General features: G+C 42.3%; 1 protein-coding gene across 21 annotated transcripts in view; it reads right to left on the reverse strand.

The window, feature by feature from the left end:
- The window catches only part of TENM2 (teneurin transmembrane protein 2), a 1486671-nt gene that overhangs the window by 84225 nt on the left and 1382955 nt on the right, over positions 1-19491 (reverse strand). For all 21 annotated transcript variants that reach the window (XM_053288965.1, XM_053288966.1, XM_053288972.1 and 18 more), the window contains one exon: positions 577-787. In XM_053288965.1, the coding sequence (XP_053144940.1) occupies positions 577-787 (211 nt within the window). The remainder of the gene's footprint in view (positions 1-576; positions 788-19491) is intronic.

Genomic DNA, 19491 nt, shown 5'->3' on the forward strand with positions numbered 1-19491 from the left:
TATTAACTTATTTAAAAGGTTTTTTTGAATTAAAAAGGTGTTTCCAATTAATATTTAAACTACTTTTAATTATGTTCAAATACAAAAATGCAGGTGGCTTTTGGATTACCATATTTTCAAATATTGCATTAGTGTAATCAAAGGCAGAACAAGCGCAAAGTGTAAAACTGGATGAAATAAGCAACAAGCTCTTATCCAGAGTTGTACTTTCATATTTGTCTTAATGCAGGGGTAAAACAGACAGGTCTCGTTATCTGAAAGCCAGTGTATTCTCATTGTTAAATCACATTTCCTTCTTATGCTTTTGGAATAACAGAACCCACCCCCCATCCATTCCCTGTGGTACATGAGCGAGATCCCATGCTAGCCTCCGCCTGCAAGGAGCCAGAATGTAAAGCCAACATTCTGACATCAAGGCAACATTAGAAAATCATGAGAAAAAGCCCACAATTAAATTTTGCCCCAAGATGGAAAAAGTTATCATTACTGAAAGCAGCAAGACATGTTAAAACCATTATTAAAACCTCTGCCAGAAGTACTTCCATGTCATAATAAAGTCATAGTTTTGGGTGCTACCTGCTGTTGAAGGGATTTTCCCCTGGGATGATATGAGTGCTGTCTTTTCCCACTAAGAGTTTGATTCGATCATAGAATGACTTCACAGCTGGTGAACCCGAGTGACTTTGCTGTATAATGTCGAGGGGATCACGGGAGCCACGGCACAACAGGCTATTCTGACACGTTGACTGGAGGCAGCAGTCTGGATCCAGGCAGTCTACAAGGCCATCTGAAAGGAGAAAAAAAAAAGAGGCCATTGTCTCCCAAGGGCTTGATCTGGAACAGTCCCAATAGTTTCAGTCTATAAGCACTTCGACTGGATGGAGCATACCACTTTTTCCTTAAAATTCAAAAATAAATATCACCAAATGTGTGTGTGTGTGTGTGTGTGTGTGTGTGTGTGTGTGTGTGTAGAGAGAGAGAGAGAGAGAACACACACACTCACACACACACACACATTTGTATAGAAATGTAGTGAAACTCCCATACTTTCCACATGGTCTCAGCTCAGTATATCTACAGATTGCCTCCAACAAGACCTTTAAGATAAACCAGGAACGATCTCTTAAGGTCACCCATATATGCACCAAACTGATCTGCAAGGGCATGTACAGAGCAATTTTTGGTAGCCACCCCTCAACTCTGGCATTGTCTTTCCTTGGTGAAATACTGAAAATTAAGCATATATGCCTTCTGGAAGCAGTATATTTTTATTGAAACTGATATTTGGTGGCTGGGCAGGAATAGAACAGAGAAATCAACATATTGTTTACTGCCACGAGCATCTGCGGGGGGGCAGCCCCCCCCCCGGTGTTATGGCCAGTTAACTGTGGGATATAATATAATTTCTCACCCCAGGAACATTCCTGCAGACACCCCTGTCATGAACCCTTGGGATGGAGTGGACTATATGTTCATTAGCAAATATCCAACATGCATACTGTGCTTAAAGTTCAACTATTGCAGACTTTTACCATTTTGACATTATCAAAACATCACCCAGACAATGCTATCTCCGATTTTAAAAAGCAAACAGCTGTGGCAGTGTTAGCACTGTTTTGACTTTATATCCATGGAAAGTTCCTAAGTTAGATGAATTGCTTTGTTGCTTGAGCCAACAATGCTATCTCCAATTTAAAAACAAAACAGCTATGGCAATATTAGCATTGTTTTCACTTCACACCATGGAAAGTTCTCAAGTTAGAGGAGCTCTCTTGTTACTTGAGCTATAGATTTTTATTTTTCTAAGGTCAGCAGCCCATTCACATTAGGACCCTCATTCATCTTGAAGTTCGTCTCCATCATGAAGCTTGAATCGTTTTCTCCTTGCCGTCCATTCACTACCCACTTTATATAATCAATGTGAGAACATAATTGGGTTCAGATAATAACTCAAGGCAGTTTTTCTATTAAAGCCTGAACACCTTTTCCTCAGCATCCTGTTCTCTCTGTGCTTGTGACACTTCTACGACTGCAAGCTGAAAATTGTCCTCTGCTTTTAGTTTGCTTGATGCCTTTGTTCTGGCAACTGTAAGCAAAGAGAATCCTATCCAGAAATCAAAAAGGCAAACCACAGGATAAAAATGACTCCCGCCTACAAATTTATATTTACCTGCTCAAGCTGTTGAATATATAGTTTTCTGTGTCTGTTATTGGGGTGAGCATATGTTATGCCTATAATGACCTCATCAAGCCGCGTGATTATGGGCTGCAGTGGCTGAGCACTTTTGACGACACCATGAACTTTAAATTGGCACACCAATCTCCCAGTGGCCTGTCAGTCATGAGAATAACATCTTCATGCCAGCAAGCCCCCTTGGATATAGTCTGACATTGCAATCTTCAGTAAATTACCCTGTCACTGCCAATCTTACAGTTATCTCGCAAACAATCAAGGAGGCAATCAGAGTGTTCTGAAGTGCCAGTTCAGGACCTAGGGGGGCTAGAAATGCCTCCATTCAATACTAGTGAGAGACCTGAATATTATTCCTTCGATACTGAATGGAAATATACACGAAACACATATACATGAATACACAGCAGAAATATACACCTATAGATTTCATAGTTTCACTCTGCACAAAGGGCAACTTCAACTGGTCTACTTTTCTGCTCCATTACAATGCTTGCTAATGTTCTTACTTTACAACGACAACATGTTTTAGAAATCCAAATGGCTCTTTTTATCAGAACACAAGGTCAATATCAATTGATAAAGCATACCTACTTTATAATAAATAGATGTATAGAGAAGAGAATTCAGATATGTTCTGAATTTGATATTTGACTATGTGTTTAAACAAAAAGAGAAGTACCTTTCATTAAAGCAACCTTTGCTAGTGACAGCAGATATGCGTTTAAAAGTTCCATGGATTTTTCTTTAAGTACTTTATAAGAAAAACGAGAATATCTCCAAGCTTAAGTAATATACCCATTAGAAGGAAGCAGTTAAACAACGTAACCTAAACCTAAGTATTTTGAAATGAAATTATGGATGTTAAGGAGAGATACATCAAGACCACAATATCAGAGAATAAATAAAAAGCTTTTTAAAACTTTATGTCAGGAATTCATATTCTTTATGGCTGGCTCTGATGATATTACAAATACATGTATGATGATGATGATGATGATGATGATGATGATGATGATGATGGTGATGAAAGGCATCCTGGTGGAAAGGGACAAGGACATGTGCACTCATGGTACATGCATTTTCTTATTGAGTGCACTGAGGCTGCTGCATAGAGTATTATCTAAACTAGTCCCACCACGAAAAGTAGTAAAGAGGAAGATAATGGGTGGATTATCATGTCACGTGGAGCCTGGCTTTCAGCTAGTCACAAATTGTTTGTATGCCCAAAGCTGAACTGTTAAAAAACCTAGCTTTAAGCTACAAAACCACTATCTGAGTCCTATGTGTCAAGTGAATTTGCAAACCATGGTTTGTGCTAACCTTAGTTTTGTGTGACACCAACATGACATTCTAGGTTTGTTGCAGTAGTTCTGCCCATGCAGGGCTGTCATGTACTGAGACACAAACCTAGAACAGCCAGGAAACAAAGCTGCTCGAAGCAGTAAGTGCCTATTGCTTCCGCTTGCTCCAAGCTTCATGCCTTTTTCACATTTCTGGTTTTTTTAATTAAAAAAAATTAATTAAGAGACGCACCATACTGGATTTTCTTTGTCATGGAGACTTCCAGACAAAACTACTCATTGTCAAATATTCAAAGTCCCTTTTGTAGTCTAATAGCTATGCATGCAACATTAAATACCTATTTGATATCCAAACTTGCCAAATGTGCATGGTTACTATTCAGCCCATTTGACAAGATTTTGTATAATCTGGTAGTCCACTCAAGGAATGCTAAGCACACATTTATTATAAAGTGATAAAGATGAAATTACAGTATGTGGTAAGGAAGATCTGGATTGCTGTTTTTCAACAGTACCTCCAGTCACTGTTGCTGGTATCTATCTTATGTTCCTTTTTAGATTGTGAGCCCTTTGGGGACGGGGTTCCATCTTATTTGTTTGTTATTTCTCTGTGTAAACCGCCCTGAGTCATTTTTAGAAGGCCGGTATAGAAAGCGAATAAACAAACAAACAAACAAACAAACAATATGATGGAGTATAGCAAAGGGAATATCAATTCTGACCTGCCTTCTCATCATATGTCATTTCTCTCTTATAGAGATGTTTGAATAGGCAGATATTTGTACCCCTTTTAGTCAAAAGATAGAAGTGTTTGCAGCTGGGGGATACAACTGAGGCTAAAGTGCCTTATTTTATGCCTCCCGAATATTGCCAAACTCATTATTGTATTCTACTTCTTCTTTATGATAACATGAAGCTCAAAGCATTAGAATCTTTGACCCCGCAAAAAGATAATTCAACACCCAACCCCAGCAAATGTCAATAGGTGCCTAATACTAATTTTAGTAAACTCTTAGGACTAGTTTGCTAGAACTAGTCCTAGCAGAACTAGGACTAGTTCGGCTGCACTGTTGCTCTCTGTACTTTTCAAGATTGTGAGCTGTTTGGGGACAGGGAACCATTTTATTTATTTATCTATCCATGTAAACCACTTTGAGAACTTTTGTTGAAAAGCGAAATATAAATATTCATAGTGGTTGTAGTAGTTTGCCAACTTCACCAAGCTCATGAAGATTTTAGTGACTGTTGTTAAGAATCAAACTTGCGGCAGATGCTGCCAATATTATATATATTTAAAACTATCAATAACAGATTCCAATTGTTTATTATAGTAACAATTCTAAGGATGAATTTGAGCACCAGGTCCATTGTATTTGCTCTGGGGAGCCTTTTGTATTGTGTGTGTGTGTGTCTCCTGAGGTATTGTGGGTATTTATATTGAGAACCTTATAAATCTTTTGTCTGAGCTGAATTAGAGACCCCTGCTGCGGCAAAGCTTGATGAGGCAAGCTAAATTACATGATTTGCTTTTGTGCTGTGAAATACTTGTATTATCTTAAATGTCACGAGTCTGATGAAATATCAAATCACAGGATTCACAGTTCTATAAAAGCAAAGCTTGTCCAAATAATTATTGCAGCAGAGCAAGTTTCACTTCTTTCTTTCTCCTTCCCCCTCACCCAATTTTCTTTTCCCCCTTTAATTGAGAGATTATTTAGTTCTAAGAAACTCAAAAACACATCCCAATTTCAATAAATAAATAGGTCAAACATATGGCTCACAACAGTGTATTTCTCCCCAAGTGAATTTTACTCTTGAAGTGAAGCAAACTTTATCTGGAGACACAGACAGTTCTCCCTTAGTCAGACTGTCAGTCAGAAACAGAACTAATCACATTCAGATGATGGAGTATAAAGTGCTCAGAAATACAGAAATTTCCTGATATACTTCTGATAAAAGTCATACATATATATCTCCAGTGAGGACAGAGGTGTACCTAGGTAATTTTGGAGCCTGGACCTAAAGGCCTTTGGAGCACCACCACCACCACCCCACTACATTTAAGCTGCACGTTAAGCATCAATTTTTATCATGTAGGTTCTTGATTGTACAAAGCACATCACCCAGGTCAGACTAAAGAGGATTTGGGGGTCCCCAGGGGGTGTGGAGGCCCTAGACTTGAGCCCCGAAGTCCAGGGGTAAGAGCTCCTCTGTCCAGGGGAAAGAGCTCCTCTGAGTGAGGAGACTTAATGAGGATTAAGAAAGAATTTAGAGGAACTAAAGGAAAAAAGCATCAGCTTGCCTATCTAAATAGCCCCACCTATAATCTCCAATTCACAGTCAAATCAAGAAAGTGAAAAGAAAAATAATACAGAATTTCAGCAATCAAAACAGACAGAGATGACACCACACAAGAGGCAGTTTTGGTGCTGGATACATTTATTTCTTCCTATGTACCCTTGGAACTTTTGAATTTATCTTCAATTAACTGACAATTTTGATATCTGTCAGAAAAAGCATAAAGTAAAACCTTTGCTCTGTTTGCCCTCAAGAGACAGAGAAAGTTCTCTTTTGGAGCTTTGGTACTTACAGCTAGCATGTCTATCTCCGTAGTTTGGTGCTGCTACCCTTAAAAAGAAAGCCAATGTGCTAAAGTAATAAATGCCTCTTATGTTGGAGGAAAACAGAAACTCCTTTCAGGAGAGTAAGGGAGAAGACAACTTCTTGATATTCTCACACTGAGTCACCTAAAAGTGTGGTAAAATTAGATAAATTATAAAACAAAAGACAACCTTTTGTACTATAGCAGTGTGCTGAAATGGGCAGGAGATGGGAATAGGCCAAGCAGGGAGAAGTAATATGCTATGTTTAAGGCCGTGGAAAAAATTCCCTCAGCTACAGGTTAGGAAGGAGTTATTAGAGCACTGTGCTCTGCACCAGTGATTTTGGCATATCAGGCTGGTAGACAGATAAAATTTTCCAGTGCATAAGGCACAGGTGGTGGTTTAAACTCATCAGCTTGAATAGAAATAGGAAGATGAATATGTTACTTAACATCTGGAATATTAGAATTAGGGATGAGCAGAGTAAGCACTGCTATTAACTTTCTCACGTTTTGATATTGATGTAGCACTTTAATTGCCTGCATTTTACTATTCAAGCTGAACCAAATGGGTAGCTAGGGATATAGACAGACAGTATCTCTCTTGCCTCAAAAGTTTCACAATAGCATGCTTCTCTGCAAAAGATCAAATCTGCCAGGGCTTTCCAAAGTTTAGACAGACGTCACTGAAAGTAAGGTTATGAAATTTTTAATACTACGAAGGAAGATAATGGAAACAAGTTAAGGACAGTGATGAGGAATGATTTGTGAATCTTACCTAGGGGTTTGCAAGCAATCCAACTGCTACCAGTTAAGACTGAAAATCCCCCAAAGTAGGTACTTGAAAATAACTTTTAACCTTATGTTATCCTATGAATCTTGTTTTTAAATACTTTAACTCTCTGAAATTAAATTTATGGTGTTTTAAATGGTTATTTGTGTCATTTGAGGAGATTTATAGATTTTAATCACAGTCCTATGAGTCTTAGATTCATCATATAATCTTGAATAACTGTTCATAATCCCCACCAAAGATACTTAACAGTTATTTAAACTACTGAGGGCTTGATTAGAAAGGGGATTAAATTTTAAAGGATGCTGCAAAGAGTAAATTAATGGACTTCAAACATCTTTTTAAAGCCAAAAAAGTACTTTGGAATGAAAGGCTTTAACGGGAAGCTGTCCCCAGGAAAATCCTATCTTTTAATTAGGCAGCTTCCTTTGTAAAATTATTTTATAAAAAGCACGGCCTTTTACATTTTTGTTGTTGAAAGAAAGACTGAACATCACTTTCACAAGACTGGAAACAGGCATCTCATTAAACACATCTGGGTTTGTCCATGTTTTGTTCTCCCCTTGACCATACTGGAATGTTGTTGAAAGGTACTCTGTTTTGTTCCAAAGAAAAAGAAAAAGAATGCTGTATGAGGGAGACTCCATTGGGTCCTGCTGTATTCCTATCATTAAGACCATATCCTACCATAATTATGAATGCCGAATTCCCTTCCCATGAGCAGGATCCAAAAATCAAACCAGAAATAATTACAGACATGGAACTCAGCTGTAAACTTCAGGCCCTACTGAAGCTCAAAATTCAGTCTCTAGAAGTTTAGTAGTGCATTTTCCACCCTTTCAATTTGACTTTTCTCCTCCTTGGATCTGATTTAAGACTCATATAATGCTGAACATGGCAATGTGTTTATGAAACAAAAAAGATTACTTAAAAGTGTGTTTCTAACTAATAGTCTCTATATGGTAAGCCAAAAGCATCTCCAAGATTTTATATCTCCTTTGTGAGCAGTTTTCTACCTTTAAGGCTGTAGCAGCTGGACATAAGAACACAAAGAACGAAAGACAAAGCGAGAAATCACCAGGATTTCTGCTCCATCCTTGAAACCAGCAGAGTGAAAATCTAGTAAACAACTCTTTACCCTCTTAAAATGATTTATCTTAAAAATTCAACATCATCACTGTTTTCCCACTAAAGATAATTGCCAACAGTCATACAATTATGGAAAAATTCTGGTCAAGGGCACCCTGTGGTGCAACCATATAAAAACATTTAAGGAAAAAGAAGGCATGAAAATGTGTTAACACAGAAGTTGCAGGGGGAAGGAGAGAGGCTACAAGAACAAACGAATAGTGGGTTATAGTAACTCAGATTCAACAATGATGGAGGTTGTCACAGCAGGCAGGCACAAATGGAGAGGTGAAGCTCTGTTATGGAAATTGGAAGATTTCTGTGAGCCCTTATGAAGAGCTCCCACTGAATTTAAAAAGAGCAGCTCCAAACAGAGATGAAAAATGATATTTTGACTAGCAAAAAGAATGGCTTTTGGCTCAGCCATCATTTCCTGTGACAGTGGGTAAGTTCTTCAGGCTGAGTTTCAAAACACTGGACACTAAAAAGAGCCCACCCAAAGTCTGAAAGCATTTGTAGACAGTGAGTGGGCCCAGACCATACTCCCTTCACACACTCACAGCTGTGTGGAAGTATGCACAAAGTAAGTTGGTATGTGCAAGCAACTACTCAGAACATGCCTGTGTGTTTTTGATGCAGTTATTTATTTATCATATTTATATACCACCTGATATGTGTTAGAGAAGGCCTGGTCTCAAGTTGCCACTAAATGAGCCAGTGGCAACCGTAACTGGACCTCTCTAGATGATCTTAATAGGTGAAAGGTTTCATGACAAAGAAAGTGCCTAGCCATTGAGGTAATAGTTATAGGTAGTATCCAGCACTTTGTATTTTGCTGAGAAACATATTGGCAGCCAGTGCGGTTCTTTTTAAATCAGTGTTATATGGTCCCTTTGGGTTATATGGTCCCTTTGGGTTATATGGGCTGCTGCATTCTGTACCGATGGTAGTTTACGGACTATGTAGAAAGGCAGCCCAATATACAGCTCACTACAGTAGTCAAGCCTGGAGGTTACCAGAATATGCACCCCTGTTTTGAGGCCTTTTATCTCCAGATATGGACATAGCTGACTTATCAGCCGAAGCTGATAAAAAGTGCTCCTGGCCACTGCCTCAACCTGAGAAACCAGAGAGTTTTGGATCCAGGAGCATTCCCAAGCTACGTACCTGATCTTTCAGGGGAGTGTAACCCCATCCAGAACAGACAAATCTAAAACATCTCACAGGTCCCAAACCCCCACAGTAAGTTTCTCTGTCTTATTTGGATTCAACTTCAGTTTGTTATTCCTCATCCAGCCCATTACCCCCTCTAGGCAGGCATTTAGGGAAGTTATGTCATTTCCTGATGAGGTCGCTATGGAGAAATAGATCTGGGTGTCATTAGCATATGGATAACACCCTGCATCAAACATCCTGATGATCTCTCCCAGAGGTTTCATGCAGATATTAAAGAGCATTGGAGACAGTATGGAGCCTTGTGGAACTCCATACTTTAGTTCTTGCTTTGCAGAGCAGCAGTCTCCAAGCGATACCATATGGAATTTACCAAAGAGGTAAGAATGGAAGCACTATAAAACAGTGCCACCCAATCCCACCTCCCTCAGGTGATCCAGAAGGACATACGATGGTCAATGGTATTGAAAGCTTCCAAGAGATCCAAAAGGATCAGTGAAGTCACAATCCCTCTGCTGATAGCCAACTGAAGATCATTCATCAGGCTGACCAAGGCAGTCTCAACCCCATAGCCCTCTTGAAAGCCAGTTTGAAATAGGTCTAGATAATCTATATTTTCCAGAACTCAGCTTTTCCTGAGCTGAGAGGCCATCATCCACTCAATCACCTTGCCCAACCATGGAAGATTGGAAAAAGGTCTGTAATTAGCTCTGAGGGATCCAATGCATATTTCTTCAAACAAGGTCTACTAATAGCCTCCTTAAAACAAGGAGGCATCCTGCCCTCCCTCAGAGAAGCATCTATATATATATATATTTCTCATAGGTGTGCCTGGGGAAAATGCGTCCCTGCAGCCCAGCTGATTGGCTGGGCTGCAGAGGCGCCTGATTGGCTGGCACACCCAGGAGGAGGAGAATTGGCCAGCCCACGCTGTAAAAGACCACGCTGTAAAAGGGCTTTCTTTGTTTCCAAACAGTTATTCTCTCAAAACTTGGGTTTCTCCCTGCCTTCCGATAGACCTTCCAACAGTCCTTCTGAGTAACAAAGTTGTTTTCATTTCCACCACATCCTGTATAGTTGAATTCTTCACACCTTTTTGTCTTTATATTGTAAAAGAAGCGTGGTGTAAAAGACCACGGTGGTGGCCGCAGACTCTAGCGAGCGAGAGAGGCGTGCGGGGAGGGGGAGACAGAGTGAGCGAGAGAGGCGCGGGGGGGAGATACAGAGCGAGCGAGAGAGGGGCGCAGGGGGAGATACAGAGCAAGCGAGAGAGGGGCGCGGGGGGAGAGACAGCGCGAGCGAGAGAGGGGCGCGGGGGGAGAGACAGCGCGAGTGAGAGAGGGGCGCGGGGGGAGAGACAGGGCGAGAGAGGCACAGTGGGGTGAGAGACAGAGCAAGCTAGAGAGGCGCGGAGGGGAGAGAGACAGAGCAAGTGAGAGAGGCGGTGTGGGGGGGCAGAGTGAGCGAGAGAGGCGGTGGGGGGGGCAAAGCGAGCAAGAGAGCTGTTGGAGGACCAGCCAAACAAATTCTCCCAACTAACCCCCAAAAGGAAGTGAACTACCGCACAGATGCTCTGTGCGGGTTCAGCTAGTTTATAATATTTACCATACCCTCTCAGATAATACAATTACCAGATGAAATAAGCCAAAGCGCAAGGGTCAAGAGAACAGGCTGTAGAATGTATAGTCCAAAGTAGTTTGTCCAAATCCTCAGGAGTCACAAACTGAAAGTGATCCAATATAATTTTAAAAGAGGAGTTGCTTGACACCTCCACAGTAGACTCTGCAGTAGGGATGTGGGAACTGATTTGGGTGTTCAGTTTGGGGATTTGATGGCTCGGGGTCAAACCAACTCGCACAGAACCCCCAAACCAGTTCACGATTTCCCCCCTTGGAATTTTGTTTTAACCTTTTCTTCTCTCCGGAGGAGTTCCTAGGGGTGGCAGGTGTGTCTGTGTCCATGGAGGTTCCCCCTCCTCCCGCCGGCCTTCAAAATGCCACCCTCAGGCCTTTTTGGCCCATTTTTCGGCCCGTTCGGGCCTTCCTAAATTGGCGCAGCGGCCATAATGGCAGCTGCCACCAGGGGCATAACAAGGCTGGAGTGGGCCGAGAGACAAAATTTTAAAATGGGCCCCTCGCGGATGCGCACACACACTTCACAATATATAGTCATGTGACTTGCCTCATGTGACTTGCCTCTGGGGGCCCCTTGAGGCGTGGGGGCCCCCAGGCAGCCACCTCCGCTTGCCTAATGGTAGTTATGCCCCTGGCTGCCGCAAATGCACAAATGGCCTCTGTGAGACCTGGCATGGCCCAGCGCCACACAGAGGCCATTTGCACATGCATGGTGGCCATTTATTTTTATTTTTTTTAAAATGCAATTGAGGGGAGACATTATAGAGGTCTATAAAATCATGCATGGTGTGGAGAAAGTGGACAGAGAGAAATTCTTCTCCCTCTCACATCACACTAGAACTAGGGGTCATCCCTTGAAATTGATGGGAGTGCCAGGATATTTAGGACCAACAAACGGAAGTACTTTTTCACACAACACATAATCAACTTATGGAATTCTCTGCCACAAGATGTGGCAACCTGAATGGCTTTAAGAGGGGTTTGGATAACTTCATGGAGGAGAGGTCTGAACGGCTACTAGTCGGAGGGCTATAGGCCACCTCCAGCTTCAGAGGCAGGAAGCCTCTGAATACCAGTTGCAGGGGAGTAACAGCAGGAGAGAGGTCATGCCCTCAACTCCTGCCTGTAGGCTTTCAGTGGCATCTGGTGGGCCATTGTGTGAAACAGGATGCTGGACTAGATGGGCCTTGGCCCTGATCCAGCAGGGCTGATTATACTGCCTCAGTAGTGCCAGTATAGTTAAGATGAGGAGTTGTTTCAACTTAGTGCTATCATAAATCCTGAAGGTTCTATTGCTCATAAAATCAAAAGTATCCACTCAATCCCCATGAAATTTTGCACAGAGCAACTAAATGACAAGAGAAACACCACACCTCCAGATTAGGTGCAAATCTGTAGCAAAATGGGTGAGATACAGAACTTTAAGTGTTTGATTCCTAAGTCTATTTTTAAATTTTTGATGACCCTTTATTGTTCTCAAAAAATTCAGCTCCATACTGGACGGGTGCCTTTTGCTGGTTTGAAATACATCCATCCAGTAGTTTTTGATTAAGTATTGTTCAAAATCCCCCAAATAACAGGAAAAAATAACTAATGGATAGTTATCTAAGACATAACTGAGTCTGCCCACTGAGAATTCTGAAGCCAAAGTTGGAAGGGCAAGTCCTGGCAATTTCCAGTGAGTGTGCTTTTGAATATAGGTGCCTGATAAGGAGAGTCTATGACCACTCTGGCACTTTCATAGTTAAATATTCCTCCCCTCACTTTCCTTTTATGGACAATTGTTTTCTCCCTATGCCCCCTTTCTCTCACCCACATCAAAGGGGAAAGCAAAGCCTCTCAGCAAAGCTTGGAAATAATTACTAGAAAGTAAGCCCACTGATTCCACTGGAACTTAGTAAATACACATGGGAATCAGGATCAGTAGAGTATTTAGGCAAAAACGTGGGTTCTTTTTCCCCCTTCATCCCAGCCCACCAGCAAAGCACATAAAAACTCACTGGGGTGGTGGTGGCGGCGGCATTTATTTCTCTAGGACTTACATCTGAGTAAAAATGTATAGAATTGGGACCAAGAACCCTATGTTGGGAAGGTATGAAGACGTGTTTCAAGAAAATCCTAAAAACATTCCTATCTAGCACCAAGAAACCACCAGTCTGGCGGAGACTTCTCTTGAACAAGGAGATTCTATATCAAAGCCAAACTGCCTGTAAATATGGACGCTTCATTTGACTGTACTTAAGGAGAAGCCTCCATATTCACAGGAAGTTTTGCTATCATGTAGAACCTCTATGTTCAAGAGCAGTTTATAACACAATATTAATTTGTTGGCACTGGGTGGAAATGGTTTCTGGGATTTTCTTGAGACACTTCTTAGGACACTTCTCCAGCAGCGTAAGGAGACTGGCAATGGCCCGTGTGCAGCCACGGCAGCCCCCTGGTCCGCCCCCTGCATCTGACATCAGATGCAGGGTCCAGCTAGCCATGCTCCCACATCTGACGTCATATGCGGAGGGCGTGGTCTCCCTTCCAAACGGGGCCACACAGCCCCATTTAGAAGGGAGATCGGCTTGCACTGTGTTGGGCAGCGTGGACCGGAACAATTCTCCCTGCCTTAAAGGCAGATTGCGGCCCCATTTGGGAGGGAAATTGATTGGCCCTGCTGCATTGGCAGCAAGACCAGGAGCAGGTCTCCCTGCCTTTAAGGCAGGGAGAATTCACTCCGGCCGTGCTGCCAACACAGCACGGGCCCATTTGGCTCCAAATGGGGCCATGTGGCCCTGTTTGGGACAGAAATAATGCCCCCTGAGACAGGGGTCGTGTCTGGGGCCATGCTTGCAGCCCCTGATTGGTGGTGGCCCGGGTTCTTTGAACCCGTTTGCCCAATGGTGACTTCGCCCCTGGGAACCTCCTAGAATAGGGAACTTCCTAGCATGGAACAGCCTCAGAAGATTGTATTATATGAGGCTACCATTGCTGTTGGCATACATAAACTGGCCCTTAGAGAAATCTTCTACAGAATTTCATTTAGATTTTCATCATTTAGAAGTGAATTTGAAGTGAATCTGAAGTGAATTCGTAAGGCTGATATTCTCGTAATTCCTCATATGCATGGCATCATTCTTAGGCTTTAATTGGGCAAATAGGCACCTTTTTAACATGGTGATGCTCTTTATTTAGCAGGGGGAGAATAATTGGCCCTATCCACCCCAGCACAGTACCTCCAGTGCCTGTTGCTGGTGTCTATCTTACATTTCTTTTTAGATTGTGAGCCCTTTGGGGACAGGGATCCATTTTATTTATTTATTTCTCTATGTAAACTGCTTTGGAAACTGTTGTTGAAAAGCGGTATATAAATATTTGTTGTTGCTGTTGTTTAATGAACTAACATTGGCTTTCAGGTATCCACCATGTTTGAGAAACTTTAAAAAAATGAGGCAAAACTAAATTGATTCAGATTATTCACATCAATTTTTATGCCTTACTGCTTGTAATAGTCATGAAAAACATTGTTTAGATGTTTAAAAAGAAAACAAAAAAATGTTCTTTATAGAGAAGAATGTCATGTTAAGAGGACCATTGCTCCAATACTTTAATTAAGTAAGCCAAAAATCCATCCTGACATGACAGAAAGACAAGAAGAAAACCAGAATTAATTTTACGCTACATGTTAATGATCATTATTCGAAAAATTTGAGAAAACATTTCATTTGTAACATTCTCCTACCATAAAGGACTATGTATGCACAGCTGTATGCATACACAGACAAAGGTAAAAGACTGAGCTGAAAATCAAGACTTTTCTGGTTTGAATTTTGTCTCTGCCATGAACTCTCTAGGTGGCCTTAGGCAAGCCACTCCCTCTCAGTCTCAGCTCCCTAGCAACAGTACAGGGATAATAGTATATTACAACACTCTTTAAATTATTGCATTCAGATAGCACATGCAAGATGATCTGCACACTCAAAAAGTGCTACACAGTTGCTAAGTATTACTATTAGGCTTATTAGATTTTTGTTTTATCTCCGTACAGTAAAAGGCATTGTACAAAAGACTGACCTAAGTTTTAAAGTATATTCACTGAGTAAAGTATGCCTAGTAGTTCATGCCCACTGAGTTGATTCACTGTTTGACTGACTGAATAGTTGGCAGATTTTCAACTGAAGTCAACCTTTCACAATTTTTGAAAAGGCTGATATATGCAGATTTTGAATATCTTTTGAATATTGTTTGATTATATTGATATCTGACTAAGGAAGGACAAGCACTCTCAAGGAAGTGCTGGTGCTATGCAGGTGCTGCTGCTGCCCCCATGTGTGACTATGGGGAGTGGGGTGGGAATTTTGGCAATCTTCTCTGACCCTGCACTCCCTGCAACCTGGAAAGAGGTCCCTGAGAATTGTATAGCCCTCAAGGACATACTACCAGGTCGCAGGGCGCACTTGCAGGAGCAGAGATGATATGGCAAAAATTACCCCACCCCCTCCGCCTTGTGTGAACCAGCTGTGCTAGACTGAATCACAGCAGCACCAGTGCATCATGAGAAATGCATAGGCTCCCATAGTCTACACGTGAGCCAAGGTCTTTAGCCATTTCAGGAATGATGTACTTGGCACTGAAATAAAAATTTAGTGATCATTGCAACAGCTAGCTGGGAGTGGAGAGAAGACCAAAATTCTTCTGAACATCCCAAACAAAGAATCCAGTAATTATTTATATTGTTACGTAAGTAAGATGGGAAGAGGGCAAAGAGAAAATTTCCATTCAGTGAAATCGCTTGTCAGTATTTTCAAGACAGACAAAAGGAAGTATTTGCTCACACAAGACATAATTAACTTGAGGAATTAATTTTCACAAGAAGTGGAATGACCACCAGCTTCTAAAAAGTTATTACACAGATTCATGGACAATTACTGTTATTACACAGATTCACAGACAATAGGCACTGTAGGCTCATGGTGGAACTTCCCATAGGCACTTAAAGGGCATCTGGCTAAATGCGAGTAAATGGAAGCTGGGGTGAAGCCAGTAAATGTGCCTGGGTGAAGCCACCCAGGCACAGACCTCACTACACCTGGAACCAGTCGATGGGGCATGGCTAGTAGCGGCCGGTGAGGGTGCCGGTAGAGGGGCGGCGAGAGGCACCTTTAAGAGTAAAAGAATTGGTGCTTACCTCTGCTCTTGCCACACCTGAATGCTGCTCGGAGAAGCAGCATGCCGCCCAGCACCCCCTGTGGCGGGGGATCGCCTTCACCACTCACCTGGCCGCAGGCAGGGGATCGGCTCTGTGGAAGCCAGGTGAGTGGCGGAGGCGATCCCCCGCCACAGGGGGTGCTGGGCGGCACACTGCTGCTCTGAGCAGCGTTCAGGTGTGACGAAAGCGAAGGTAAGCACCAATTCTCTTACTCTTAAAGGTGCCACTAGCCGCCCCTCCACTGGCAGCCTGACTGGCCGCTACTGGACATGGCCCAGGCCCTTTCCTACAGATCAGTGAGGCAGCTGGGGCCAGTGAAAGAGGAAGATACCAGTTACCAGGTACAGCAAGAGATCTTCCACCAGCTGAGAAGAGGAAAGTGCAAGCCAAAACCTGTGCAGGAGGACCACTGGATGTTGGTGTGAGGTAGATGCCAAGGAAAAGAGGGGGATCAGAGCCATAACATAACACTCAGAATTGTGAAACTCAGAATCAAGCAGAGTGCTGTCAGTTGCTGCCTTGTGTGCTCCAAAATAAATAAAAACTGAATTCACTTAAGATGTCTCTGGTGCCATCCATGGAGCAGATCAATGAACAAAGGCCATTTGATGTGGTGATACCTCCCTGAGGGGAGAAGGGCCAGGCAGCGTGATAAACATATTAGCCCGTTAAATGGAGCCTCCAGAGGCAGCATTATCTTTGCTTATCCAGTGCTGGGGATAAACAAAAGGAGGTGGCTATATCCTTTAGGCCTCCCCTTGTGAGATTCCCAAAGGGAATCACTACTGCTGTGGGAGACAGAGTATAAGACGAGACTAAATTTTTATTTATTCTTTATTCTTATTGAATAGTTATTTGGGGTTAATCATTATTTTTCTGCAAAAATATTTTGTTTTCTTTTTATGGCAACTCGTGTTAGCTCAAGTCTTTCATGTTAGACTTACATGGACTGGATGGAAGAATTGATGGATGATGATGTCATTTTTTTACAGGATGACTTTATATCCTTGCTAACAGAGCAAAGAGGCACCTTTTAAAAGTGATGATTCTCTTTATTTAGCAGGGGGACAGCAACAGGCCCTATCCATCCCCAGGACAGCATCCCTCCAGTGGCTGTTGCTGGTGTCTATATTACATTTCTTTTTTAGATTGTGAGCCTTTTGGAGACAGGGAGCCATATTAATTATTTATTTATATCTATGTAAACCACTTTGGGAACTTTTGTTGGAAAGTGGTATATAAATATTTATCGTATTCGTAATTGTACATGTATGCTAACTCAGACAGCGGGATGCAGAATATTGATTTTATTTATTTATCATATTTCTATACCACCTGATATGTATATCTCATAAGAACATAAGAACAGCCCTGCTGGATCAGGCCCAAGGCCCATCTAGTCCAACATCCTGTTTCGCACAGTGGCCCACCAGATGCCGCTGGAAGCCTCAGACAGGAGTTGAGGGCGTGCCCTATGAAGGCGGAGGGACGGATATTAAGCTCATTTACACTAAAACTTCACCTCTGATTTATTTTTGCTCAGTATCACAAGTTCAGGGTACTTCTAGAAAAACAAGCTCTTGTAAATTAACAATGAAAAGTTCATGAAAGCACTACTCTCTTGTGTCACAACTAATTAAATTATCATGATAGCATTCTCACTTGTTTACATACAATCTGCATATGTGAACCATAAAATATAATGAGCCCTTTTTCACGAGCAGTGAGAAAAGGCTAAAAGGTTAGTGGGGAGGAAGCCTTAAAAAGCTTACTTCTCTGCAGACGACCCAGGGCTGCCTCTTCGGTGGGCAGAGCACCTGCCCAGACGATTACTGGCTGCTGCCGGTAGCTTGGGGGCTCGGGGTGCGGGGATGCATTACCCCACCCCCGAGTGCCCATAATGCACAGTGTGAGTGTGTGGTGCATTATGGGGATCCCCCTCCCCGAATCTGGCCAGGATCCCCGCCATCTACAAGCAGCCACAGCTGGCAGACAATCACAGGAACAGGTTTAGGAGAGCACTCACTCTCCTAATCTTGCTTTAGAGGGTGGCTGCCTATGTGAGTTTCCTGCCGAGACCGGACCCCATCCCGGCAGCGCACGCATGCAGGTAAAATCATTTTCCTGCGTGTGTGAATAGATTCAATGTTGGCTCTGTCTATGGTCATCTGTGCTCTAGTTACCTCTAGTCTGGACTACTATAATGTAAATTCACTCTAAGAGGGCTTCCCTTGAAAAACACATGGAAACTTCAACTGGTGCAAAATGTGGCTGCCAGGTTGTTAACTAGCACTAGGTGTTCAGAATATACTGTACTACTCTGGAAATTTGCACTGATTTCCTGTTTGTTTCTGGGTTCAATTCAAATTGCTAACTTTAATCTTTAAAGTACTACATGAAGCTGCTGGGAGAGAACCTCAGGAGATTTGGTGCAGGGTGTTATCAGTATGCTGATGACACCCAAATCTATTTCTCCATGTCATCCTCATTGGGAGAAGGCATAACTTCCTTAAATGCCTGCCTGGAGGCAGATATGGTCTGGATGAGGGATAATAAGCTGAGGCTGACTCCAGATAAGATGGTGGTACTTATTGTGCAGGGTCGAGAGACTATTTTGATCTGCCAGTTCCGGATGGAGTCCCACTCCTCCGGAAGGAACAGGTGTGCAGACTGGGGGTGCCTCTAGATCCAAACCTCTCCTTGGTGTCCCAAATTGAGGTGGTGGCCAGAGGTGCTTTCTATCAGCTTTGGCTGATATGCCAACCTGCGTCCGTTTCTTGATATGAATGACTTCAGAATGGTGGTACATATGCTGGTAACTTCCAGACTGGACTTCTGAAATACATTCTATGTGGGGCTGCCTCTGTATGTAATCTGGAAACTGCAGTTGGTACAGGATGCGGCAGGTTGGTCTTTGGGTCATTTCAGAGAGATCACATTACTCCTGTGTTGAAAGAGCTACACTGGCTGCAGATACGTTTCTGGGCAAAATTCAAAGTGCTGGCAATTACCTATAAAGCCCTAAACAGCTTAGGCCCTGGGTTTTCTTCGCCATGAGCCCCATCGCCCATTGAGATCTTCTGGAGAGATATGTCTACAGTTGCCACAGGCGCATCTGGTGGCTACTCAGGGACAGGCTTTCTCTGTTGCTGCCCCTGGGCTTTGGAATGAGCTCCCTGTTGAGATAAGAGCCTCCCCATCTCTGGCAACTTTAAAAAAGTCACTGAAGACATATTTTTTCACCCAGGCTATTAATTAGATTTATAATTTTAACACTTTTAATGTTGGGTTTGAAATGATTTTAGTGTTAATGATTTTAATGTTGAGATGATTTTAATTGTAAACCGCCCAGAGATGCAAGTTTTGGGTGGTATATAAATATGTTTAATTAATTAATTGGTTAATTAATTAGTAAGCATATAGCTTGAAGCCACATTACTTTCAGGACCACTGTCTCCCATATGTTCCTTCT

This window comes from Hemicordylus capensis, chromosome 2 (assembly GCF_027244095.1).
Source record: "Hemicordylus capensis ecotype Gifberg chromosome 2, rHemCap1.1.pri, whole genome shotgun sequence".
In the NCBI taxonomy this organism is placed as follows: domain Eukaryota; kingdom Metazoa; phylum Chordata; class Lepidosauria; order Squamata; family Cordylidae; genus Hemicordylus; species Hemicordylus capensis.